The 26433-nt window shown below is 41.1% G+C and overlaps 3 protein-coding genes and 1 pseudogene across 3 annotated transcripts in view; 2 read left to right on the top strand and 2 right to left on the bottom strand.

Annotated features, from left to right (window-relative positions):
* Nucleotides 1–4432, top strand: part of LOC136436303 (integrin-linked protein kinase-like) — a 30849-nt gene extending 26417 nt beyond the window's left edge. Inside the window, exons 12-13 of the mRNA XM_066430156.1 lie at nucleotides 93–223; nucleotides 1296–4432. Coding sequence (XP_066286253.1) covers nucleotides 93–223; nucleotides 1296–1451 — 287 coding nt within the window. The 3' untranslated portion in view covers nucleotides 1452–4432. The remainder of the gene's footprint in view (nucleotides 1–92; nucleotides 224–1295) is intronic.
* Nucleotides 4433–4889: 457 nt separating this feature from the next.
* LOC136436304 (type I iodothyronine deiodinase-like) lies at nucleotides 4890–8368 on the top strand (annotated as a pseudogene).
* Nucleotides 8369–8455: 87 nt separating this feature from the next.
* LOC136436302 (pancreatic triacylglycerol lipase-like) lies at nucleotides 8456–16594 on the bottom strand. Its single transcript, XM_066430155.1, has 10 exons — nucleotides 16259–16594; nucleotides 15055–15308; nucleotides 14677–14781; nucleotides 14431–14569; nucleotides 13683–13859; nucleotides 13206–13422; nucleotides 12957–13057; nucleotides 11546–11690; nucleotides 10654–10751; nucleotides 8456–9658 (listed from the first exon to the last, which is right to left on the bottom strand). The coding sequence occupies exons 1-10, from the start codon at nucleotides 16305–16307 to the stop codon at nucleotides 9525–9527; spliced, it is 1419 nt and encodes a 472-aa protein (XP_066286252.1). The 5' UTR covers nucleotides 16308–16594; the 3' UTR covers nucleotides 8456–9524.
* A 2032-nt stretch (nucleotides 16595–18626) lies between these two features.
* Nucleotides 18627–26431, bottom strand: LOC136436298 (vesicle-associated membrane protein 7-like). Its single transcript, XM_066430152.1, has 9 exons — nucleotides 26308–26431; nucleotides 25156–25305; nucleotides 24533–24590; nucleotides 24120–24169; nucleotides 23579–23666; nucleotides 22952–23042; nucleotides 22566–22633; nucleotides 21746–21838; nucleotides 18627–21305 (listed from the first exon to the last, which is right to left on the bottom strand). Exons 2-9 carry the CDS (start codon nucleotides 25299–25301, stop codon nucleotides 21237–21239), a joined length of 663 nt encoding a protein of 220 aa, XP_066286249.1. The 5' UTR covers nucleotides 25302–25305; nucleotides 26308–26431; the 3' UTR covers nucleotides 18627–21236.
* Between the last annotated feature and the right edge of the window lie 2 nt (nucleotides 26432–26433).

The following is a 26433-nucleotide window of genomic DNA, read 5'->3' as shown; positions in this document are numbered from 1 at the left end:
GGAAGGAGGACACTTGGAAGCATGTAGTGTTGTTTTGTATTTTTGAATATCATCATGGCCTTTGATGGAAACCATATCTCTGTATCATACAGTTCTGCAGAAGAAAGAGAGCGAGATCAACAAGCGTGCTGCGGACATGTGGAGCTTTGCCCTGCTCATGTGGGAGCTCCTCACCAGGGAGGTGCCTTTCGCTGACCTGTCCGCCATGGAGGCTGGCATGAAGGTATCATGGTTATCAATGCAATGTAATAGCAATGATCTTTAGTGCATATGATTATTCATGCCCATAAGAGCTAAATGTAGTTCTATGTTGAACAACTTATTTATAATAAAGAGAAAAAGAAAAGCATGGACTATGATGTGCTACATGTAAATCTATAGTTCATATGCCTCTTCTCGATAAATGTCGTGGGTGTTGGCTCTCCTTAAACATGGGACCTCCGGCTTTATGTCCCATCCAAAGCTAGGTACTCATTTTCACTTATATATAATAAGTTCAGTTAGGAAGTAGGTGTAAAGTGCCTTTCCCGTGGGCACAACATTGGGGCCTGCTAGGGATTGGTTTGAACCCAGAACCTGTAGATTCTAAGTCGTACATATACGTACTGACCCTGACCTCTCGATGTAGATACCAATATTTTGAATCATTTATATACAATAGTCTTTATGTACATGAACTTAGAATAATGTAAAAGGTTGTTATACTGTCCATGTCAAAATTCCAATGTACTGGCTGGCCCTTTGTAATAGCAACAGGCTAGTTGGGCAGCCCTGGCTGTGGGTGCTGAACAGCCAAACCAATAGATAAAGATTAAAGATTCTAAGTCAGCAACCCTGACCACAAGACCACCTTGCTTAACAGGGCTCAAAATAGTGGGTGCATGTGCACCTGTGTGCACCCAAAATTGGAGCTGTGCACCTAATTTTTGACTGTGGGTGCACTGGTGTACCTAGATATTTTCGTAAGGTATTGGGTAAAAGGTACTATTATACACTAGTATACAGAATATCTTGAAATGTAAGTATCAGAAAAAGCAATATAACCTTTTGTTATACTTTATTTGATGTATTACTTGTGTGAAATTTTGTTGTTAGCTGTATTATTACAGAAGTTCTTATAAGAGTGTTTGTAATCATGATTTATACATATATAAATTCTGACTTTCAACTTTACTTTATGCGGTGCACCCAATTTTTTTTCTGTGCGCCTAATTTTTTGGGTTGGGTGCACCAGTGCGCCTTTTTCCAAAAATGAATTTCGAGCCTTGCTTAATGTCCCCATGTTGTTTGTACAGATTGCTCTGGAGGGTCTGCGGCCCACCATCCCTCCAGGAGCCTCCCAGCACGCCTGCAGGCTCATCAAGATCTGTCTAAACGAGGACCCAGCCAAGCGACCAACCTTCGACATGATCATACCCATCTTAGAAAAGATGCAGGAGAAAACAGAATAAGTCTTGCCATTCATGACGTCTTATATTATCTGTTCATATCTTAGATAGGTTTTAAAGTTGCAACGTTTGGTAAATGAGAGCGGAAGCGAAGTCATCATTGTAATAATTATATTCAAACATCATATTCTTATGGTATACTTAAGGTGAATTTGGCCATACATACTATCGGTACTTACAAAGTATTCTTGTAAAATAGGAGTTCCTAGGGTAGGGCACTCATGAGTACGTGCTATGATGTAACAAGGGGAATTGTGCAGGTCTTGGTTAAACTCCCAGCAGATGTAGGAAGGCAAAATCATGACGTTTCTCAAAGCTCACAGTTCCTGGAGCAGTAGGCCTTTCTGCTGGGAAGCTCCCTCTGTGAACTGGCACAGCTCACTGCATTTGTCCAAGATTCAGGCAATGATTAGTTCTGAAACTGCTGTAAATGCAGAAATATTTGCGGTGGTTTTATGCGAACATTTTGGTCCAATACTGTAGCCGTATGTGACTATAGTGCTGCTGCGAGCTTAGTATTATCCCTGATAATTTTATGTTGACGTTAAGAGGACACAAGGGGGATCGCATACTGTTTTCTGGAAAGATTGTTCCTCCAATGCGTTTTGCCGCAGATTTATCTGTATCTATATAGCCGGTATAACTGCCATTCGTCGTAACAAAACAGCTTCACAGGTACGCGGCGCAGCAGCAGCTTGTTATATCACACTGAACGACCTGTCACACCTAACCTTTGCACATCTAGCTGTAGAAAGATTCTGTTCTCCGGAAACCGTGAGCTGGAGAAAAATCATGATTTTGCCTCCCTACGTAGTCTTAGTGTCTGGTAATGCTTCAAGACAATCAACAAGGATGGCACAGGCAGATCTAGACATTTGGAGCACCAACAGTGCCGCATACTGTAATATGTTTGGTATTAAGTTTTATTTTAGAATTGATAACTCAGTATTGAAAACCTTCTTTGGGTAAGGAATGACATGCACATATTTTCCTCGCACTTAAAACGACTTAATATGATTATATAACTTACTGCACTAATCTGCAATATTTGTACTTAGTATTTGTTATCTGATCAAAGTGAGCTGATGAGAACGAATGTTGATAATTTAGTTTTCCTTGTATTATATTTAGTATTTTTAATCTTAATTGATTGGTGAGTGATTTTTGGCATTGTGCTACTGCATGCCATATATTTTTGTGTAACAGTAAGAGATGACCACTGACTACTTGTGTCAAGTTAGGAAAGCCACAATGAAATCAGACTTTGTGAAATAGCCACATACAAAGAACAATTAGTCAGTTGTTGTTTTTTTGTCTCAAATACATTACAGATATATTTTGTGTTCATGGAGGAAATGAAAACCAACAAAAAAATGCCATATACGAATTATGTTATTTCATCCAACACACTGATTCTTAGAGAATCTTAATCATCTAAATGTGACTGTCTTTTGCTCATTTCACATTAATGACTTTAAAAGGGTATGGTTGAATATGGTAGTAGGGTAAATGGTGTTTCAGGTATACAGGCCATAGCACAGTCATGAGTGAAAATCTCAGAATATGAAAATATCATATAAGGATTGTTAATATATTTAATGACAGTATTTTGTGTATAGCTATAGATTAGACACCTTACCCTATATGGGTATACATGTATGGGTAGGGATTGTGGCTTGGGGAAAGCTGTTTATTGTGTCTTCCTGCAAGATAGAGTTCTGTTACACGTCGAGTGTGAGCTTGCAGCTCGATGTTTAAAAGTTGCAGGGATTGTCAAATTAATGACATTCATAATCTACTTGATGATTGATAAAGTAGTTTATTTATGTCAGAACTAACCCTGGATGTCTGTTCCAGAAAGTGCCTTGAATTCTGTTCTTTTCTTGATCCTGTATTTCAAACAAAGTGTGATTTTGGTAGAAGGCAGAATCTACTAAAACATCATTAAGTATTATGCAAGTGGTAAAGATGGCAAAGTTTCATCATCACATAACTAGTCATATGATTAACATAGATACCCAGTATGCATCCAAGAGCTATACTAGCTTTGCACATCTGCTTGCTATTCCTAATACACTTAAAATTCTATATATGCATGTATGATATTCTTCTATCTGTAGTGCTATGATGCAATGTATGGTTTAAAGAGTGTACAATAAGCGATGTGCACTGCAAACCTAGTATCAAAGACATTTAAAATGGAACAGTATTTACAACTGTAACTGTATGTTTTAGTTTGACATGTTTGGTATTTGTTGCCACGGAATATTTTATAGGTTATCTTCATTGAGGTGCAGTTGGGGAAAATTGTTAACCTTAAGCTCTAGTTTGTTTTACCAAGTTGAAAGTCAATGCAGTAGTAAACTTATTTTTACATAGGACTGAAGGATGTCTGCCATGTGGGCCAGTGTAGTGTTTGTCTGCAGAAAAAAAACACAGTAGAAAGACATTGCTAATATTTCCTCTGCCATTTGCTTCAGGATTACTCGTACAGTGCTTCCTTGAATGTTATTGCGGACTTGAGCTGAGTCCCCTCAGAGTGTTTATATTCACATACTCTATCATTAACCTTTTACCTGCCAAATAACCCTATAATCAATGCAGATTTGGTGCCAAACAGGTAACTTAGCAGGCTGAAGGTTGATGATGTATACCCAGAAGGAATGTGATGTGTATTAAATTTACAGGGTAGGAAAAACGAAACAAACTTTGTACAAGGAGTTTTCAAAAGAAAAAACAAATTGGCAAAGACATCTTCACACAAATGCCCACTCCCCACAATTTTTCAGGTCCATCCCTAACCTTATCCATTGCAGTTATAGATTGTACAGCCAGTTTGATGAATTGTATGCTGACTATAGATGTATTAATCCCTGGTTATGGCTTCACTGTGATGGGTTCATCTGCAATAGCTCCGGTAGGGGGCAGTACTCGCCATATTGCTACTACTTGTACTGCCAATAAACATTATTTTTATACCTGAACCATCAGAAGTGTCTGTCATTATTGCTACCTGTGTCTGTTTACTTGTGTATTGTTGGCATCTTTGACAAAAAAACTAGAGTTCCATGACTTCATACCTTTGTTACCATTTACGACTGGCGTATTATAAATGTTTCTCATTGATCATGCAAATAAGGCTCTCCTGTTTGAATCACTTTAGCTACCTACATACCAAAAGTCATGACAAAGCTGTTAACACAAACCTATACCACTTCGTCATGAGAGCAAAAGCTACTAGTATCTACCTTTAAAGATCATGGCCATACGATATCCAGAACGTGAGATATGAAAACTGGGAGTTCTGCTGCAGTACCACAGGAAGCCACTAGGCGGTCCATAATCGGACTTGTCCTTCGTTTCACATACACTCGCACACCAACTATCATTAGATAGAGATCCGTTTACCATTTTTCGAGTTATGTTGTCCACAAACTCACCCATAGCGTGCGTAGTCCAGTGGTTAGCGATCTTGTCTCTGGAACTGGAAGCCCCGGGTTCGATCCCGGTTGTGTCGCTCACCCGACATGCACGCTGCCGGAAAAGGTCGCAGTCCTTAGGACGGGACGTTAAGCCGTGGTGCACTGTTCATTGTTCTTGTCGAAAAGAGCTCGGGGAATTTCCCCGGTACAATGAACCTGTAAATACTGTATATAGCGCCTGTCTTCCTGTCACGACCAGTGGAAGATTAGCTTATCTGTTCATTGAGTTCATTTGAGCTGAACTGGTTCGAGATCACTTTCCTTTCCTTTTTTACTGCCAACCACAAAGGACAATGGAAACGTATACGTAACGTTACCCTTGGCGAAGGTAACAACACGACGTAACAGGAAATGTATGGGGGAACACAAAGGGAATAAAGTTCAAAGAATGGAGACTAAATAGAGTATCTACAAACTTCAATCAATGCGATCTTTGGATTTTAATATAATTCTACTTGGGAACCTTAATCAATGTTCATGGCCAACAGTACTTTCTTTCTTTCGTCAAAACCAGCAAGTATACCGATTCAGAAGGCGTTTGCCCACTCCTATGGTAACGTTACCCTTGACCGCACATGCTGTGTGAACGTAAATGTGGACTTGAGAGCGACCCCGATAAAAACAAAAGGAAGAGGGGATCTGATTTCATTTGCGTCACCCGTTGCTGCAGAAACACACAGAAATGGCCTCCACTGCCGTCGACTTGAAGAAGGCCCTGAAAGTTGTGCAGCTTCTGCTGCTCTGGGTCTTGGGAAGTACACTTTTCTTGGTCCGGTCTATCTTGCTGAGGACAGCATGCCTTTTCCCGCCACTCAGACAACAAGTGTTGTCTCTACAGCAAAAACTGGCAGACAGGATAGCTCCAGGGATGTTGGAAACGCCCGGGCAGTGCCATCAGCACCTGTACGAATCGACAGGCTTTGCTGCCTGGAAAGGATTCCTTCCCATCCTGACATCTTGGTTCGAGGCTGAGGTTTTCGCGGGAGGCAAGGCCGCCGACCCCTCCCTTGTCAGGCTTGACGGGAGCTCCTGCCGGCTGCTTCAGTTCGCCCGGGCGGCCCGCCCTCTGGTCATCAACTTCGGCAGCAACACCTGACCACCGTTCCTGGCGAAGTTGGACGTGGTCAAGCGGATCATGTCGGACTTCGCCGCCGTGGCCGACTTCGTAGTGGTGTACGTGGCCGAGGCACACCCCACGGACGGCTGGGCCACGAGCGTGGGCATGTCGATGGACATCCGGCAGCACCGGTGTCTGGAGGAGAGGCTGGCGGCGGCGGAGATACTGGCTCTGCACGACATGCCCTGCCCTGTCCTGGTGGACACCATGGACAACGTCGCCGCACGCGCCTACGCAGCGATGCCCGACAGGTGGGTTACCGGTTAACTACCGGTAGCAACGCGGGGAAGTTCATATTTCTAATTGCTTTATTATACATGTACAAACCTTTGATTATCAAGCACACCTGTACCCATATTTACACCATTACTAAGAAACGAGAATAGGCCAAATTCACGTAATCATTAGACTAGTACTAGCTTATCATTGTACATATATGTATATTTTACAAACTGTGATATTTTCTGTTGTGACCTGTACTGAACCCATTGGACATGTGTGTACAATAAAGGTCTTCATCCATCCATTCATTCATTAACCACTCAGAAGGTGCACCTTTGTTTGCCTTCTTTGGTAGCGCCTCAGGGGTGGAGCCGTTAGCATAGTAATGGCCTGGGTACCATATCTTCCGTAGTAACCGCTGGCTCAATCTTTTCGCTTGCTAACAACAAGCCAGGCTGTAAAGTACTGCGATTGAGTTGCAAATATTCTAAAAATTCCGCGTCTTATGGGAGCGGTCTTTGCACGTCGGCGACATAGCAGGGAAGAGCTATTATATACTGCTTTGGGCATGAAAATGTCACTGGTTTGTACAAATTCTTACAGCTGTTCATCGATGCTTCAAATGAGCTTTCTGGACATTGCAATAAAGGCCAGCATGTCACCGCTGTTTGTCAATGTCTTTGATACTATTTTTGCTTCTTTCAGTAAATAATGACATACTTGGACAGGCTTATTGTTCAGAATTGACCGATGTCTGATTTTGAAATGGTGACTAATCAATGATTCAGATCAAAACATTTGGTTCAATGTTGAACCAAAGAAGGAGAAGGATTTGGATGATAAATTAAATGTACATTGAAAGACACTACTCATTTATGATCGGCATATATTGCAATAACTTTATTGCATCTATACATGCACATACGTCCTTTACATGTGATAAAAACATGCAAGTTACAGCTGGTTATACTTGTTTCTATTGTTTTTAATCCATTATTTCTGTACTCCTTCCCACAGGTTGTACATCGTGCTGGACGGAGTGTGCGTATACAAGGGCTGGCCGGGTCCGTTTGGCTACTACCCGGAGGGAGTCCGCGACTGGCTGCAGAAATTCTCGGGATAAAGCAAGGGGACTGGCAGTTTTTTGGGGGAGTTTGATGGGAATACATCTCTCAATCTGCTTCGTCTAAGGGCCCCATCGCACTTGTGCGTACATTCAAGTGCGTATGAGTTGCGCATTAACAGTTTATTTTTGGTTTAAGTAAGTTTGCGGGGAAGAAGCTGTTTGACCCACCGCTATGCAGCCTAGTCATTGAACCAAAGACTTAATTCTTCGGCTCCAGACTTTCTAAACCAGAAAAATGTGAACACGCAACTCATGAGGACTTGTATATACGCTAATGTGTGAAGGGGGCTTAAGATTGAAACATAAAGATATATGAATGGCTTTTACCGCACACCAATTATACAATGTACAAAGTATGGCAAAAGTAACAATTCTAGTAGGAGAAAACTTCTTCAGAATCTGTAAAATGGGTGTATTCTTTAGCTTATCGTATTTCGTGATGTCGTTGTACCAAGTTTTGGAAATACTAGTAGCATATTTATTTTCGTTGAATAAGAAATGTATGGCTTTATATGTGGCTTGTACTTTGGATAGATGTGTTTTGAAGCCCAGCATAATCACCTTAATGGTAACATTGCACTGAAGAGATTTGTATAGAGAAGGGAAGTCAAGGTGGATACGTGGTGAGAGAGCATGATGGTCTCAGCGGAAACGCTTAGGGCGCCGGTGAGAACCTGAGAACGAGACCACCAGGGGTTCACGTCGGCTTCGCTTAGCTATATATCTGTTCAGCTTTGGAACCTCTTGTCATCATTAAAACACTTCCAACTAGAAGTTCACGACCTCATACATTTGCCAAATGATGTTGACCCTTTTATTGACGTATGATAAATGGTTCTCATGAATTAGGCAAGTTAAGTATCTTTCCAGAAATTATATCAGTTGATCATTTGTCCCAAATGCCTAAAGTATGACATTCTGGTCATCTGCCACTATGGAATTATAGTGCTTTCTCATCAATTATGAAAATCAGGTTTTGATTTGTATGATCAAGGAGGTTTGATATCTATGAATGAATGAATGTATGAATGAATGAACTTTATTGCTCAACAATCATTAAATCAACAATACTACAAGGCTAATCTATCATACAATTCTAACTGCAAAATATCACCAATACCAGTATATGGGTTACTATATAGTCATGTATGGGTAATTCTGTCTCGCTTATGGAATGATTTATAAAGAAATTGACCTATGTATGTGGATATACGAGTCGGACATGACAACAGTACATAGAAAATATCGCTGTGTACCAGACTGGGTGCAGTTTGTCTTAGTAGGAATAGTCTGTAACAGCGCATCTCTCTGTTTACTATAAGTTGGACAATTCATCACAAAATGAATTTGATATTCCTCTATTTTTCAGTTACATTTGTCACATGTTAAGTCACACAAACACACGTACGTACACACGTGCACATACAAACGCGCGCGCGCAAACACACAAACACAAACCATCACTACTAAAAACATAACCGCCTTCACGCAGGCAATAAAAACTGCCATGCAAGGGATAAGAGAGTAAATTATGAAATAACATTAATATCTAGTGACTAGATGTAGATGTCATCCATATAATCAAGTCAGCGTAGCCTTACAGGAGCACGGGCTCCCAAACTTGATCTGTTTTCTTTTTATACTAGCGCTGCAATGATTTAACTTCAAACTTAATCAAAATCAACACAGCAGCCAAGTACGCAAAGCTGAATTGCGTTGACTTTCACACAGAATCTTGACAAAGGTGTTCATTGAAAAATACATCAAACAACGAATGAAATTCACTAGGACAGATAAAATTCACGGAGTCATAACAGTTTCACACATGAATAGTTTTTAAAAGATTGATGAATAGCGCTTCCTCAATGGGAGGAATTTGAAAGCAATCTGCTATATGGATGAAAAAAAAAAAAAAACTAGTCCCAAGCACTAGCCCCACGCTAGCTTCTACCAGACCCTTCTGCAGACCGAAAAGTAGAAGAAACTGGTCAATCAAATACGTAAGGATACTAGTAATATTTTGCCAGAGATGTTAGCTGCCTGAAAATGACAACTGCGATTAGCTTAGCCTGACTAAATCAAGCTTCTAGCAGCCCTCTGACTGCTCAGGCCCTAGGAGAAGACCCAAATCAGCCCCTGACAGGGAGAGCCTGTGTGACACAGGCTACGATGAGCTGGAGGCCGATGACCAGAGTTGCCGACGGCAGAGTGAAGCCGCCATCACTGGTGCTGACCCAGGCCAGCACGGCGTCGAACTTGGCGTCTGTGATGGGAAGAATATGGCATAATGATGATATTAGAAACCGTATTGTCCGAAAATGGTATAAGATACAACGTATGCAACTTCTGCTTTCATTATTGCTCACACATCAATTCTACGAAATCGTACGAAATACAATATAGTATGAAATGAAATCAAGCACTTTTTTATTCAGTTTTTTTGTGGAAATCTTTACGCGTAGTATGCATTTTCTTATGTACATGTACTGCCCTAACCAACACGAAAAGCTGGGTTTACCAATGGTGGTATTTCCGTGAATTTTCATCAGGTTAGAAAATCACTGGATAACAAGGTTCTTTATTCACAACCAGGATCTTATATATTGATTATTGATTATATATAGATCCTGATTGTGAATAAAGAACCTTGTTATCCAATGGTTATGACTTACGTCGGCCAATATTGACCATGGCAACCATTTAATACTAGTACCAAATTTACCTGATATTTACCAACATTGGTAAATCCCACTTTTCCTGAAGTGGTCATAACATCATTCATTAAATGGCCTTAAGTGTTACCTATTGACTGAAACACAACAACTAATTCGACCCCCCCCCCAAACACACACATATGGTCCACCCTAGCTGGGTCTTTCCATGTCTTGATACTTTTTCCACGTCTACAAGGATGTGATATTGTTGCTGTTCACCTTGTAGTGCCTAGTGGCGCATCGAGCAGCAAGGTTCTTTGCTGTTTCAGTAGCATGGCATATTCCCCCCTCAACATGCGCAATGCACCTTCTCGAACACCCCCCCCCCCGGCCCCCCCCCCCCCTCATTTACAAAAGACGGGTCCAGCTACAACCGAGATGCTCTACCCAGGATTGAATGGGGGTTTCCCAGTAACAAACTGATTGGAACCAAGAGCTCAACTAAGAGGCTGATACCAGTTGAGCTACAGGTATACCCCCAAGCAAGGAGGTTTAGATAGCGTAACTAAACCGCGTTGCCCCAAGAAAGCGCCCCCTAACAAACCTGCTATGTACTCCAGGATATCAGGAACATCCTCGGGTCCGCAGTTGGATACAGGTGCTGTGATGTTGGCTACGATAGCCTCCATATCAGAATACATTCTGTAAATTATACATAAAAAGCTGCATTTAGGCACTTTCTATGTGTCCATTGACCACTTTCTGTCTAGAAAATATATACATTGTACAAAAAAAAACACAGACTAAAAACAATTCCAATACCTCCCCGTGAATTAGTAGCCTCTTCCATTTACCATATAGAGCTGATTCTACCACTTCATGCCAAATTATGACCTCCAAGTTGACCTTTCACCCTACAAGTCTCCGGCTACGCCAAATTCCTGCCAGCCTGTGGGTACACCATTTCCTATCACTCTTCTGTATTCAAATACATACGAGCACACACCATTGCCAACAAGCATCATATTTCGTATCCAAACGATATAATAACAATGAAAATGAAAGCTACTAGGGGTTCATACTTACGTCACTTCTTTCCGACTACAAGAGCTATCTACTAACCAAGAATCAAGACCATAGGTTGTCCAGGACATAAGATAACACAACCGGAAGTTCCGCTGCAGTACCATAGAAAGCTGCTAGGGAGCTCAAAATCTAATCATCTCCTCGGGTCCCATGAAGACCTAACCACATACCAAATATGAAGACAGTCCATCCAGGAAACACACACACACACACACACACATACACACACATACATACACACAAACACACACACACACAAACACACACACACACACAAACGCACACGCGCACAAACACACGCACACGCACACACACACACAAACAAACACACGCACACGCACAAACAAACACAAACGCTACCGAAAACATAATCTTCTTGGCGAAGGTAATAATACAAGGTGAGAAAGGACCTGCAGAAATCTTCCTCCAGCCCCATCTGCTGGATGTCAGTCATGGAGTCCATGAAGTTCCGTATTTCCTGTCGCAAGTCGGGGCTCACGTTCTGCACACACTGATCACTCTGAGTGGCCTCAGTGTCATGGATCCCCGATACACCTGCACACATACCAGGAAATTTATGCTTAGGCCTTGTTGATTTGACATCCGCGCGCGCATCAATTTTCGTCCGTTTCCAAAAATGAAAATAAGTTTTCGGCCATACTGTAAGTCGTAAAAAGCAGTTGCAAAATGAGAAAATACATGCTGTGAGTTGCAAAAAAAAAATTTTAGAAAACGGATACTTGTTTATCCTTCCTGACAGAAGTGCATTTGCATAATGTGGCATCGTTTGGCGCCATCGGTTATGTGTTTCCCCCAGAACCGAAAGGTCTCGACGTCAAAACCACTGATAGGCCCCGATGTTGTGCCCTTGGGAAAGGCACTTTACAAGACTTTCCTCACTTCACTCAGGTGTGAATGAGTACCTAGGGACGTACCTCGGATAGGACGTTAAATGGTCTCGTGTTTGAAGAGAGCCACACCTCGAGCACGTTAAAGAACCCACCGCACTTACCGAAAAGAGTAGGCGTCCTTTCCGGTGTGAGTGGTTCATAACCGACAGTCCTATGGCCACACATGGGGCAATAATAATGATGATGACGATTGATATCTATCGATATTCCTGTCTTGCTGCAGTGCACCTTAGGAAGCGAGGAGGCCCATTATTGAGGTTGACCTACCCACCTACAAAATATCATATACCAAAGATCCATCCACAGCTTCTCGGTTTATGCTGTAAGGCCATGTTGATTTGATTATATGGATGACATCCTCTGGAAACCCCAAAACTGGTGCGAGTGTGCGAATAAAAAAATGGCAAAAAAAAGTAGCCTTAATTATTAAATCTACGTGATCAGGAAAGTTGAACAAATGACTAACACACAGAGTATGGTTTGACGAAAAATAGATTCTTCTTTGACTTTGGAAGTGATTTTGGCATTCTACAACATTGGTTAGCCTCCGTTGCAGGCTCTGAACCGGCTTTTTGGGGTGCTAAATAATACACTTTTTGCAGCCAGCCCGTAACTATCAGCCAACCCTGTAACTATCAGCCGGCTAGTTACAGGGTTGGCTGATAGTTACGGGCTGGCTGCAAAAAGTGTATTATTTAGCACCCCAAAAAGCCGGTTCAGAGCCTGCAACGGAGGCTAAACATTGGTATCGTTTTCGAAAACGTTTTTTTTTGGAAACGGACGAAAATTGATGGGCTCGTGGATGGCATTGATATAATGAAATCAACATGGCCTTACTTCAAACACACAAGCCACCATGACAAAAACTGAAAACATAACCTTCTGGCGAAGGTGAAAAAAACATTCTTACTGCAATGCCAGTGGGGAGGAGGATCCTTACTTGTCACCAAGTACATGCTACCATGTGAGTTCGGATAGTTCTTGGAACGGTACCCCATCTCCGAACAGACACTGTGAATGAAAATACATATGTAGATATATATATATATATATACACATACATACATACATACATACATACATACATGTCTGTGTGTATGTATAACGTGTCTTTCAGGTGTCAATGAATATTATGCTTAATCAATACCACATAACATACCGATTATCCTGACCGCTATGCCCGCAGACGTCACATTGCTCCCAGCGTCTGTTGAAAGTGTCCCAATCCTGACAGCGGTAGGCCAGGAACTGGCAGCTCGAGTTGATAGACTCAGTATAGAACTCGTACGCCCTTCCATGGCTGCAGGAGTCTAGCGGTATAACCGAGGACCCTCTCATCTTCTTCCGTCCATATCCAGGTAATATCCATGCTATACCTGAAAGAATTGAGACACGTAGAGAAACAGTTCGATAAACAGTATATATAGCATATACAAACACACATATATCTACAGCCACTCCACCATAGCAAACCCGAAAGCATAACCTTCTGGCGAAGGCAACCATTGAGCCTGCTGTGATAAAAAGACCTTACTTTTTTACCCACCCCGTACATTTGTCAGGTAACGTGTAGGTCACTTTGATCTTTAAAATGATCATTACTCCCTGATTTGCAACAATGTAAAGAAGGACTCACCCTTACATCCAGGCTGCTTCCATCCTTCGTTTGGGTAGAAATCAACGTGTCCCACCGGTTCTGGTAACCCCAGATGGTGCTTTTCTGTGTGGATGACGTCCACAAACGTGGCGTCGCTTCTGTCTAACCTGTTCGCGTCGATAGTGCCTCTGAACAGCGGGCCTGCTGGGTCTAATCCTACAGGCAGATTACATGTCATTAGAAAAACCACAGAGCTGACGATAAATGACGGATGCCGTTTGAAAGCTTCTCGTTTCCATCCTAAGCCGTGAGTATTAAACAAGTCTACTTTCTCTTATTTTCAACAGATATCCACCACTTAAAAATCACGACCAAAGCACTTCCAGAAAATCAGACCTCAAATTTGAAGTTCCGGTGCAGTACCAAAGGAAGCCACTAGGAGGACCATTATCAAACTTGACCTTCGTTTTCTCGACCCCCTCCCACCTACCAAATATCGTGCGGATACATTCACAGCTTCTCAAGTTATGCTGTCTACAACACACGTAAATATAAGTGCCGCTATAGAAATCCACCAGAAGACCCATTCTTGAACATGGCTTTTCGTGTCTCACCGACACCTACCCACTTATCAAATATCATGAACATCCATCCACAGCTGCTTGAGTTAGGCTGTTTACATTAAACGCACATGCATCCATAGCCACTCCACCATAGTAAAATGTAGTAAAACAGTAAAACTCCACCAACTAAAATATTTTGAATAGCTTTTTTTTAAAGAAAATACCGGAGATTCGTGCGACTGTGAGTCCTTGGGACTTTGTAGTCTTCCCAGCAAACCCCGCAGCGTGAGCTCCCAGACTGTGGCCGATGACGTGTGTCTTGTCCGGAGCTTGTCCCAATTCGGTCACAAACTCCCCAACAATCTGTGAAAAGAAGAGAAACTGATACACCTTGACGTCGTTGTGAAAGACGAGATCCGCCATATCCATGAACCACGGAACGAACATCTTTACGTAACAAATGTACTCACCCGACCAACCTCTAGACAGTTCGACGCCGCCACTAGATAATTCGCTCCGGTTACTCCCGGACCAGCGTCGTAACTCCAGTCCACAGCAAATACATTCAGATCCTCCTTTTAAGACAGAAAATTTGGCAAACACTTTCTTAGCTACTGTCGATTTTGTAACATTTATTTCAGCATATGATGCCGTAGAAACACAATGAAGATGAAAATTCAAAAGTAAAAAAAAAACGTTTAGAAACGCTATTCTTATTCCATTGTATGCTGTATCAACGAAAAAAATGACATAGCTACATGTAGGTTAACCATTGATTTATTGACTGATCGATAGATCGATCGATTGATTGATTGTTTCATTGATTGATTAATGTACAGCCGACTCACCTCTTGTAGCAGTGCATTGGCCATGTTCACAATCCACTGACTATCACCCTGACTCCAGAACCCGTGAATGATGAATTTTGTTGGGCGGTCAGGGCGGTAGGGCGTTTGGCTCACGTTTGGGTTGTTGCCCCCCAGAACTGTCGGTTTACCCAAATTTTCACGCGTGTGGAGGTAATACTTGACGTCAACAGACCCAAAATAACCAAAGAACCAACTTCTTCCCAATCGACCTTCGGACATTGCCAGCATCTCGCCTGCAGATATCGTGTACATGATCATCATTACGGTAAAAGGTATTTCTAAGTTAAGCTATATCTATTTGATGTACTTGTACTACACTGTTGTTCCAAGCAGAGGTAAGGTCCGGGGTATTTTCGACGTATTTTCGCGGTATTTTATACGTCTTTCTATTTGTGCGGTTTTTGTTGGGTCTTCCCATTTTCCTTACCTCTGCCCGCAAACGCACCCTTTAATGGGACTAAATTTGATACTCTCCAAGCAGAGGTCAGGTCCGGGGTATTTTCGACGTATTTTCGCGGTCTTTTATACGTTTTTCTACGTGTGAGGTTTTTGCTGGGTCTTCCTCCCCTTACCTCTGCCCGCAAACGCACCCTTCAATGGGATTAAAGTAAAGGGAGGAAGCCCCAACAAAAACCGCACAATTAGAAAGACGTATCAAATACCGCAAAAAGACGTCGAAAATACCCCGTACCTTACCTCTGCTTGGAGAGTACTTTTGTCCTTCATATTCTGCACCAATAATCCGGCGGAACGGGAGATTTTTACGACATTTTCACCAGGCAGCAAGTGAGATTTGAATGCAGTGACCCTGAGGAATGTCACAAGATGCCTTTACAAAGTATCAGAAAACAAGATAGCCCGAGGTACAAAGTTCAGACAAAATATGTTTTCAGGACTCTCTAACAATCCGACCTCCACCCCCGACGGAGTGGGGTCCACCCCCGACCTCCAAGACTTTGTACATGTTATAAGCACTTTGAACGAAAATGTTAACACATAACGCACGCATTTGTTGTGAAAATAGAATGGTTACTAAAAGATGCAGCCTGCTGTATGAGCCAGAAAGGGCTTCAGCACATGAGACACAATGACCCAAGTTGAGTTTAAGAGCAAAATCAGCCACCCGTTAAGCATGGGCTATGATAGGACGCCTTCAGACAGCTCAGCAACGTATCAAACTCACCTGTAGCAGCCATGAGACTGAAGAACACAAACAAAGGGAGACGCTGCATCTTCTGTCCTATCCAGAAGCTTCAGATTCTACAAATTGCAGACAAGCTGTCTTTGTGTGTAGCCTCCACCGTGCGTACCTACGGGCGTATGGATAGTAAAATTCGGCAAAAAAAAGGAATAATTAGCCAGTAGAGTCAGTCCACGGTGAAGGTCAGTATTTCACCCGCTTGTAAATGAAACCCCCTGGTGGCCAAACTTCCCTGGCATATATTCTCCCTATAGCTAGCGTAGTTAGTCTGGTAGAGACTACTTTGTGTATAGCTTCTCAACCACTACACACCGCCTAATGACCACCCAGGAAGGACTTTGTCACGTAACGGCACCCCGTGTCAGTGCCACGTTGACCTGCAGTGGGGAGATTTTGACGCCCTGGTCTAGCACAATATGGCTATTCAAGTTACAATCCAGCGTTCCACTAAAGCAGAAATAGAAGACTGTTAGCCGTAACGTCCGTTAACCTTTATCCGTCACCTTTATCCTTCACTTTCAAAAACGGCAATTTCAAGCCTGACAATTGCTGAAGCAAAATCAACATAGCAAAGTTAATAAATGATTCACACACCCCGGCTGTATTCACATATACTAAAAGTATGCACACGGCAGTGTCGAGGTAAACAACTTTGACGTTAGGCAGAGAACGTATAACGTTATGGTCGATAGGTAGGGATTCCCTGTTTTTATCTCCATGAAAAATGGAGATATAGTTTTGGGTGTGTCTGTGTGTCTGTTTGTTTGTTTGTTTGTTTGTTTGTTTGTCTGTTTGTCTGTCTGTCTGTGTGTGTTTCCGGACTACTGTAGTCAGCATAACTCAAGAACGTCTTGATGGATTACAATGATATTTGGTATGTGGGCAGGTGTTGTGAAGCCGAAATTCAAGGTCGATTTTGGGCCCCCTGGTATGTGACCTTGGTACTGCATCAGAAATTCCATTTTTGCATCTCTTGACCTGGACATGCTATGGTCTTGATTTTTTGGTGGCAGATAGCTTGTGGTGTAATGAAGACGTGGTGTGGGTTTGGGCCCCCTAGCAGCTTGCTCTGGAACTGCAGGGGCGTTATTGTGAAAATCTTCTAAGGAGAATAACTGAACAAAGGAACGACGGATTTCCATGATATTCAGTATGCGGATAGCTTAGACAGAGATGTACACAATGAAGTGCAAATTATGCTAATTGGGACTTAATTTGCATAGCTAATGAGGACAATCTATATTTTCAGTGTTTTCCATTATAAGACTCAAATACGTGTAACATATGTAGTTTATAGATACCAATTATGCCAATGAATTCCTAACTTGAATAATTAATGCAAAAACACCCAAATTCATCTAATTGTAAAATTATAGGACTGTCAATATTGCAACATGTGTAAGTAAGATAAAGGTGTTTATGATTAAGCATAGATTATGTAAATGTGTAAGTCATTTGCATAAATAGAATTGTTCATGGATATGAGGTCGCGGAACTCTTGTTTTTTTAAGATTTTAGAGATGATCCAACAAATACAGTGTTACAATGTAAAGATTAAGTGCTTCAGGACACTTGTACACATATTTTCAATACCATATCGTAGTTGCACAGCCTATATACATACTACAAGCACAAGTATATTGATAAACTGAACAAATACGTACAGTGCTTACTACACATCTCAGCCAACCGAGTGTGAAAGGAAAACTTCTTGGGATTTTTTGGTATGGTCGGTCGGGTAAACGGAAAGACAACATATCTTTCTTAGACATTGTATACGACTTTCTAATCTACGTAAATGCGACTGTGGAGGGAATCTACCACAACGTGACGTATAATTTTGGTGGCAATGGGGACTAAACACCAAGCGTGCTTTAGGTTTAGCGCAATCAATAACAAGTTGCCTATGATGACTGGACTCGTAGTGTATCTATCAACGGCGTTATTCACACACGCGTTTTTGAGTCGAATTGGAGGCTGGGTTTACACACGCGGAGTCGACTCAAAGTCGAGGAGTCCACCCGGAGTCCTTCTGAAGCCTGGATGCCAGACCCCCGATCTCTATGATATCTACCGTGTATAGATATTATAAGGGGAGGGGGGCGCTGATTCCCGATTTCCATCATATAGACCAGGTTCTAATGATATCGTTTCTGTGCCTCTACGATCTCCCCGTCATTAGAACGTAGCCTAACATACTAGTATTATAATATGCTAAGGAGGCAACAGTAAAGGCACACATACATACATACACACATATATACACACATGCACACACACACACACAAAAGCACACACACACACATTCAACACTACCTCTCCATACACATACAAAAGCTTGCAGAAAAACTAATTTTCCACATGGCATTTAATGATTAGCACTCTCCGTACATATGAATAGCAGCGAGGAATATGACATAATTATACAGGCAAGGTAACTAAAAACCTCCATGCATGTAGCACCAGTGGCACAACATAATGGCAATCAAGTCATTTTAAAACATGACCAATGTTGGTGTGTCTGTAAGAAGGAAGCCTGAGAATTGCATCTTTTTCTTCAAACTCTGGTATAAATCTAAGCCAATTTAGGTGGAGCTGACTGCTTGTACCTTGTGCCACTGGTAAGTATGCATGTTTGATGGACAAAATGATAAAATATTTTCAGCAGAAGAAGAAAGCTACTTCCACCAACATTTTTCAGTAACTTGCTTTGAATTTTTGCACACTGCAGATTGTAGGCATTTATCACACTCCACTGTCAGTCAGTCTAGTACAGACTAGGACTGTGCACAAAAGAACACAGTTCAAATGTCCAGAAAGCAGTTGAAATACTTTTTTAAAAAGTCCAATGATGAAAAACAGTTCAATTGAACCGCACACACTCAAGAAACAGTGAAGAGCAATCCTGCTCTGAGGCAGGTGCCTTTGTACTCCTCCTAAGTTCTCTGCAACAATTTGCATATCTAACTGTTTAACTATTGTATTCAATTAAGACATAGATACCAATATGCATTGTTTGAAGACTCAAGCATGAGTAAAGATATAGTACATAGGTCTATATAATATTAAGGCTAACTGGTCCGGTATCATGTAATTCCTGCTGCAGAAAAGTATGACATAGCTAGATGAAGTTACAAGTTCATATCATGAATATATACACCTATTGAAGCCTAACTGATGTACAAGACTAGATACATGTATATGTACACACAACATGTATAAGCAGCACCAAACACTGCAAACTAGCAGATACATGTTATATAATTAGCAATAATCATTTCATTATACAATAGTAATGATGCCGTCACATTCGCCATACACCATCTTAGAATTTTGATGTCTTAGAATTTTTAAGTAGGCAGTGACAGAAAGAACCATTAACAAGGATTTAAGACAGCTTTTTCAGTAACAAGACAGCTGAATTTTGTACGGTACGTAAACGACTATCTTAAGAATGCCCTCAGTTTGCAATTGTTCAATGATCGTACGACGAATGTGACGGGGCCATCACTGTACTTTTAGCTCATATCATAGGGGAAATACAATTAGCAATCAGGATGTTTTGATATATTTATCATAACAAAGAACACATAATTAGATATTCCCAGATGCTGTACAATACAACACTTATTCCATTAATACAAGTCCATATCAATTCTTAATTTTCAGGCTGCATGGACCACCTTCCTTGACAAGTCTAACAATACTTAATAGTATAAATACAGTCCCTACCCAAGTATATGGGAAAAAAATAATGTAAAAGCAATGAATATCATAGCTAATAGAAACTAGTAAATACAGTTTAGACAGAGTGTGCTATGTAGTGAATATTGTAAGTCAGCAGCAATCAAATGAAGAGGACACAGGAGTGCTGTTTCATAATTGGAAATGTGCACAACTACACTGCAAATGATGAGGACTTACTGAAACTCTTGTCTACTGTTATCAACTACGACAGATTTCTAACTTGCAAGCTGTGTTTACTGGTTTGCTAGGCATTTAGTCTTTCTCTGTGGGATCATACAACTAGTCAATAACTAGGACTATACTGGCAATTGATAGTACTGATATACTTTTCAGTGTAAGCCAAAGTCTGCACTTTGCAGGTATTGTTGTTTAATCTTAACCTTTGGCTCAAATCTGAAAATGACAAATTACAAAATACATGACAAGGCTTCCCCCTGACTAAACTTGGCTAAAAATTGTTTACAAATGGTAAGAGATTGCACAATTTCCAAATGTTGTCATTACTTCTAACTGATATCTAACAATGTTTTAAAAGTGTCCAATAGCAAATAAACCAAACCAAAAGGATACAAGGCAAAGACAAACAGATCCTGACTTAAGCATTTATTTACTTTTTATTTATTTACTATTTATTAACTTTATCCATAATATTACAAGATTAAGCAATCAACATATCTTATCAACTTATAGTTTTATTGCATAAATAGACGGCACACATCATATTTTGACAACACTTCCTCAAAGAGGTTATGTATGGTGTATTTCTTAGGTACTTCTTATCCACTACAGAATATTTCCGCTGTGGAGGACAGTCCAGTGATACACACTGTGTTGGGATGAGCTAGCCTGGAATCCATCCTGTTCTAGCTCCAGCTTGCTCCGCTGATCGCTTCTCCGTAGAACAGTCTGTCACCTGTCCCCACTGAAATGTTTGACTCTTACATAATTACGTATTGCATTATATCCGCAATCTAATATTTCTCAGAAGCATCGTAACAGGGATCGAAATTCCAAATACCTGTTTGTTACCATGCCATTATGAGTACTGTGTGACTCCTAACCAATCAGAACTCTCATATCATATGCCATTTGTTTCTCTATCAATAGGTGCCAGCCTATTTGGCAAGGGTAGCAATCAGACCAGCAAACTGGAGCTAGAATAGGTTGGATACCAGGCTAGGGATGACCACTGGGCTGCAGAGGAATAGCTGTACTAAGTCTTTCTGGTACAGGGCCAGCTCAGACCACCACATGCTGCTGACACGATGAAGTAAATAATCAGCTGGAAAGGCAGGAAACGAACAACCATGTCAACGGTATTCAATACTTCGATGAAGGTTAGACATCCAGGTAATAAGATACGCCAAATAATAGTTACTTAATCTGGTTTGGGGAACGATGGGATGTTTCAAGTAGCATCCACTACTTTGATGATGGACAGGAATTTTACCATAAAAGAAACAGAGTAAGGTTTGTCAAATATTCGGCAGGAGTTGCAGCACTTTGAAATAGGTAGCAAAAAGCCTCACAATTTCAATACTTTTAAAAAACAGCAGTTCACTGCCTGCTACGTTACAGCTCAAATAAAGTAGTTTCTGACAAGGTCTGTACCAACCAACCAACTTAAGATACAGAAGTGTTGTGTAAGACCAAATAACAGTTTTGCATGCTTTCACAATGACCTTCAGCATCAGAGAAAAGATGTACAACTGTGAAACTTACGATAATGACGATGGCCAGGATGACGGTGAGTTTCAGGTTCTTCATACACATGGACCGCGCCAGGGTCTTACTCGTCTTCTTGAATGTAACAGACTGTGGGAGGGGGCACAAAGTCAAGGTCAGTGTCAGATGTTAACCTTGAGCCTGCTATGGTAGCCTTGGTGCCAAATTTGTATTGTTTATGGAGTTAAGGCAGCAGGGAGAAGGTTAAAACAGGCTTTATTCCTACTTGTAACCTACCCATGATATCAAATACTAACTAAGTAACATAGGTCACATATATCTGCCACCCTGAAAACTGCGTCTACAGAGATCTCCAATGCAATGTCTCCCAGTAAAATGAACTCCTGTGTATCTAAACTGTGCATACCTGGGGGTGCTGCACTAGAGATCTCTCAAACCCACTTTTTTATACCAGTGAATGAATTTTCATGGAGCTTACAGTTGCCATTGTTAACTGGGACAAAACTGTATGAACAATCAAAATTGCCCAAGAAGACCCAGCAGGGGCTCTATAAAATCAGATGGACAGGTTGCCACTGTAGACAGGATTCTTAATGATTGTGTCACTGGGAAAAAATTATCTAAGGGACCACCAAAAAGTGGTCACATTGGCCAATTGGTCCTTGTGCAGAGATGGTCCCTTGTACAGGTTTGACTGTACATTGAATTTGGAGATTTAAGAAGCTACTGCATCGTTGTTTGTGCAATAGTTGTAACTTGTAAGAATGTAACCCTTCCCCTACTAACCATTACAAGTATGGTTGATTGATGCACTTTTAGCAGTGGGAAGGTTAGAGATGTAACAAGAAGGACTTACAGTTGCCTCCAGGTCTTCAGTCTTGTCAATCAGGAGCTCCAGTCTTTCCCCTCTGGCTGCTATGCTGTCTGTAAGGAATAATGTCAATACGAGTTGTTTTAATCCAACCAAAATTCTGTGAATTCATTATTTCCACAGGAATTTCATTCCACAGTAGAAGTGGAAAGGAGCTTTTGCTGTTTTAAGTTTGTGAACCAATACTGTAGCACAAAACGTATATTCTCAGAGTCATCATTTTGTAATGGAGAGGATCTGCAAAAACTGCAAAATTAAACTAATGCCATTTTTTCAATATTTACAGCATACAGTCTTGCTTGGACCATACTATTCCTCATGCATGTTTAAAGATATACTAAAGTTCTAGTATACAAAACATTGTCACTAACCTATGTTTTTCACCATGATGCCCTTCAGCTCATCCAGGTCCCCCTGAACCTTCGACACTCTGTCCACATCCTTACTCTCTGAGAAATGTTTCTGTGGAAGAGAACAGAACAGAACAAAAAAGAGATAGTTATCAAAATTATAAATGACATCATGTCATCTGTCAAAGTTAACAGAACAAAACTAAAATTACTGTTCTATTTGGTACTTGTGGGTAAGTCTTTGGCTCAAGCCAGGACTACACTTCTTGTGAGTGAGTAATCTTAATACAAGGAAGAAATTTGTTGCTTAGGGCCTGGTTACATACGTCATGCAATCGTTGCTATGATTGCAAAGTGAGGGTACTATTGGGATAGTTGGGCGTGTGTCCTGCTAAATTGAGCTGTCTTGTAACAGAAAAGTGGCCTTAGACACTTGTCAGCGGTTTGTTGTTACAGCTTGCTTGAAAATTCCACAACATCAAAATTGTATGACGACCTATGATGAATGTGACTGCACCATAAGTTAACAACTTAGTCTGGCTTATAGAGTACATATACATCACATCAAGTCATAATTTACATGACATTATGTATGAATTGGAATAAACACACTTCTCTAGACTACAGTGACATAATTATTTTCCTTACCATCTGTGTGGAAAGGACTCTGGAGAATTCACTGTTCATGGCAAACGGCAGCGCTGTCTGTGCCCGCGCTCCGTAGGTTGCCTGGAATCTGGGGAGAACAGCAAGGTTAGGACACCAGGCAAGTTCTTGCAAACAACTTCATGATAAAGGAGCTTGGGAGGGATTGGAGCAAGGTAAAGACAGAAAGGCCAACAGATGCACTGGCTGGATTATGGAGGCTGTATGGATCAGAGACTCTACTCTAGTCATGAACCGTGATAAGGAGGGATATAAATTCAGTCACGTTTGGAACTGCATTCTTCACACTGCATCAGCGACACCTAGCTGCAGTGCGAAGTAGAACCAGTTAGTATTGCCCTACAGAAGGTGACAGACGACCCACCGAAATATCGGAAGGTGATTATGTACTGGTTGTGTACAAAGAACTAAGTCAACCAGTGATTTACCAAACTTATGAAACCTTATCTATTCATGGAACTTCCTGATTAAGTTCGAAAAGTTTAAAAGCTTTCATGATTTTAGTAATAAACCTTGAGCTTACCTTCTCTTAACTTCATTGAGGTACATGAAAGCCTTGGATCTTTCAAAGTCCTGTAGCAACAAAAAGGAACTCCAAGTAAGGGCATGAACAGGTTCAATATGCTATTGAAAAAGAACTTGCATAATCCAAGCACAGGAGACATCGTGCCAATTTATAGCCTACAATATTCCCTTGAGACAGATTGCACATCAAATGTTGTAAAAATAATATCTATCCCTCATTTGTAATAAACTTTCACATGTTTGTCTTATGAATATGTAATGATTATTTCATTAATTACTTCTACAATTTCAATCAGTACATTTTTAAACAATGAATTTTGTATAGAAAAAAATCTCTAGTCGAGTGTCAAGTTGAGTGCGTCAATACAGAAGCCTATGCATGAGTATGAGCATGAAGAATCATGTACTCACATCATCAGTGATGCACAGGTAGATAATCCTGTCTTCTGACACATAGTGGAACAGGTAGCTGGGGAATCAAACAAGAGAATTGTAAACATCCAAGTCATACTAGTACATGTAACTGAATCTTCTTAGCACCAGTAACCCTAATAGTTTTGGGCTGATAGGAATTCCCAATAGTCTTAAGATTTTTTTTTCACACATAAATCTACATGGAGTGAAGATGGATATGAATACTTATACTTATCATCTCAAACTCAAAGCACCTCTAGAACTAGGCATGAGGCTCAGTGACATAGATTAAAGTATAGTCAAACTTCCCGAGAAGACCACTCAGGGCACCACTAAAAAAAATCTGGTCTGCGTGGACAGACAGTCACTAAATTACTAAATCAGATTTTGCAATGCTTGGGGAAAATAACTGTTTAAGGGACCACCAAAAAGTGGTCACAATGGCCAGGTGGTCATCAGCACTTGTACAGATTTGACTGTATATCATTCAATGGCCAGGTGGTCCTTACAAGTTATATAGGTGGTCACTTTTATAGATTTGACTGTACATGGCAATAAGAAAGTGGTCAGAAACCACAATACTATCTGATGATCAGATGATGAACCATGAGGGGACTCACCTCCCATGGGAGTACGTCAGCTTGGCATTTTCTGGCGACACTCTGGACAGGATCTGTTCTGTGACCTCTGAGAAGTTCCCCGCACAGCTGGCGAACTTGGCCAGAACTGTGGTCCCCCGAGCAACAACACTGTATAGGATCGGCATGGTGCTGGAGAGAACATGGGGGGAAAACTTCAGTATGTTGTTCAACAGTCATGCAATGTCGTTATGATTACATTATTGGTGTGGTTGTTGACTGGAACATCCTACCAATAGCCTGTCTTACATCATAATCATGATATATAAGCTTGTCGTACCTTCTTCACACATTCCAACTCCCAACAGATCTGTAAAGATTAAGGTTATACTTATAACTTCTTCTTCCTTTAATAGCCCACATTCATAACGATGAATATTCTGGTAATGGGGAGAGCTGTGCGCGTAGGAGTCTGTGTTCTAGTATTGATTGGATAATCCGGTAATCATGGTCCATTGTCCATAGCCAAGTCATCACCGTGAGGTATATGGAGTTCTTAAACTCTATTCTGCAGCCGCTCCCGACACAAAGGACTCAAATAACTACTAGTAGTTATAGGGTTTTCAATGCTGTATAATGTTGTTGCAATACAGTTGCATGATATTCATGTATATTTAGCATTGCTGTTTTCGTCCTTGCAGAGACGATGAGTATACCTGGCACAGCTCTGTCTAAAAGTGTTAGACTTTAAAATAAGTTGTATACAAGGAAGTTGCTTTGTTTAGAAGTTTCACTTCTGCTTTCTCATCAGTTTCTGGCATAAATTTTCGTGTTTGTCCGAATCCGACCCTAACCAGTTTGGCGTTGCCTCAACAGGAACAACGATGTTGTTTTGTCAGTTTACTTTTCCAGAAGTTCGACACAATTTTCAGTTTTCAGCCTTCATGAAATGATCAATTAAGTTACTCGTGTAAAAACAATTTTATACCAGACTCTGACTCATCGTCACTTGTGCGTGCTGAAAACACCGTCATGTCTAGATCTGTCTGTGGGACAATTTTTACCGGCAGCAGACAAAATGGCCGTACATTGAACGACCAAGATAACCCTCAGTCTACACAAGGGTGTACGACACAATATAGCAGGACTAACAAGAACCAGTCGGCGTCAAAAAAGGAGAAAAGCGGGACAAACCTTCGTGACTCCTTCCGCACGCAGCAAGATGACGATGTTTTGAAGTCATATGACTGCCCTGGGGCCTTCGTACATTTAGCTGTTTGACATTACATATATACTGCCTGATCATTTATATCTGCGTAT

Source organism: Branchiostoma lanceolatum, chromosome 6 (genome assembly GCF_035083965.1).
Source record: "Branchiostoma lanceolatum isolate klBraLanc5 chromosome 6, klBraLanc5.hap2, whole genome shotgun sequence".
Classification (NCBI taxonomy): Eukaryota; Metazoa; Chordata; class Leptocardii; order Amphioxiformes; family Branchiostomatidae; genus Branchiostoma; species Branchiostoma lanceolatum.
Note: the sequence above shows the minus strand (reverse complement) of the source record. Positions and strands in the feature narration are given on the sequence as shown.

What these genes read in the sequence shown, in the direction of transcription:
- LOC136436302 (XM_066430155.1), bottom strand. Translation starts at nt 16,307, where the DNA reads ATGCAGCGTCTCCCTTTGTTTGTGTTCTTCAGTCTCATGGCTGCTACA. An exon ending in CATAGCGGTCAGGATAATCG is followed by an intron (nt 13,058 to 13,205) that starts GTATGTTATGTG and finishes TTTCATTCACAG; the next exon opens with TGTCTGTTCGGAGATGGGGT. An exon ending in TATCCTGGAGTACATAGCAG is followed by an intron (nt 9,659 to 10,653) that starts GTTTGTTAGGGG and finishes TTCCCATCACAG; the next exon opens with ACGCCAAGTTCGACGCCGTG.
- LOC136436298 (XM_066430152.1), bottom strand. Translation starts at nt 25,301, where the DNA reads ATGCCGATCCTATACAGTGTTGTTGCTCGGGGGACCACAGTTCTGGCC. An exon ending in CTCAATGAAGTTAAGAGAAG is followed by an intron (nt 23,667 to 24,119) that starts GTAAGCTCAAGG and finishes TGTTCTCCCCAG; the next exon opens with ATTCCAGGCAACCTACGGAG. An exon ending in GAGTCCTTTCCACACAGATG is followed by an intron (nt 23,043 to 23,578) that starts GTAAGGAAAATA and finishes TCTCTTCCACAG; the next exon opens with AAACATTTCTCAGAGAGTAA.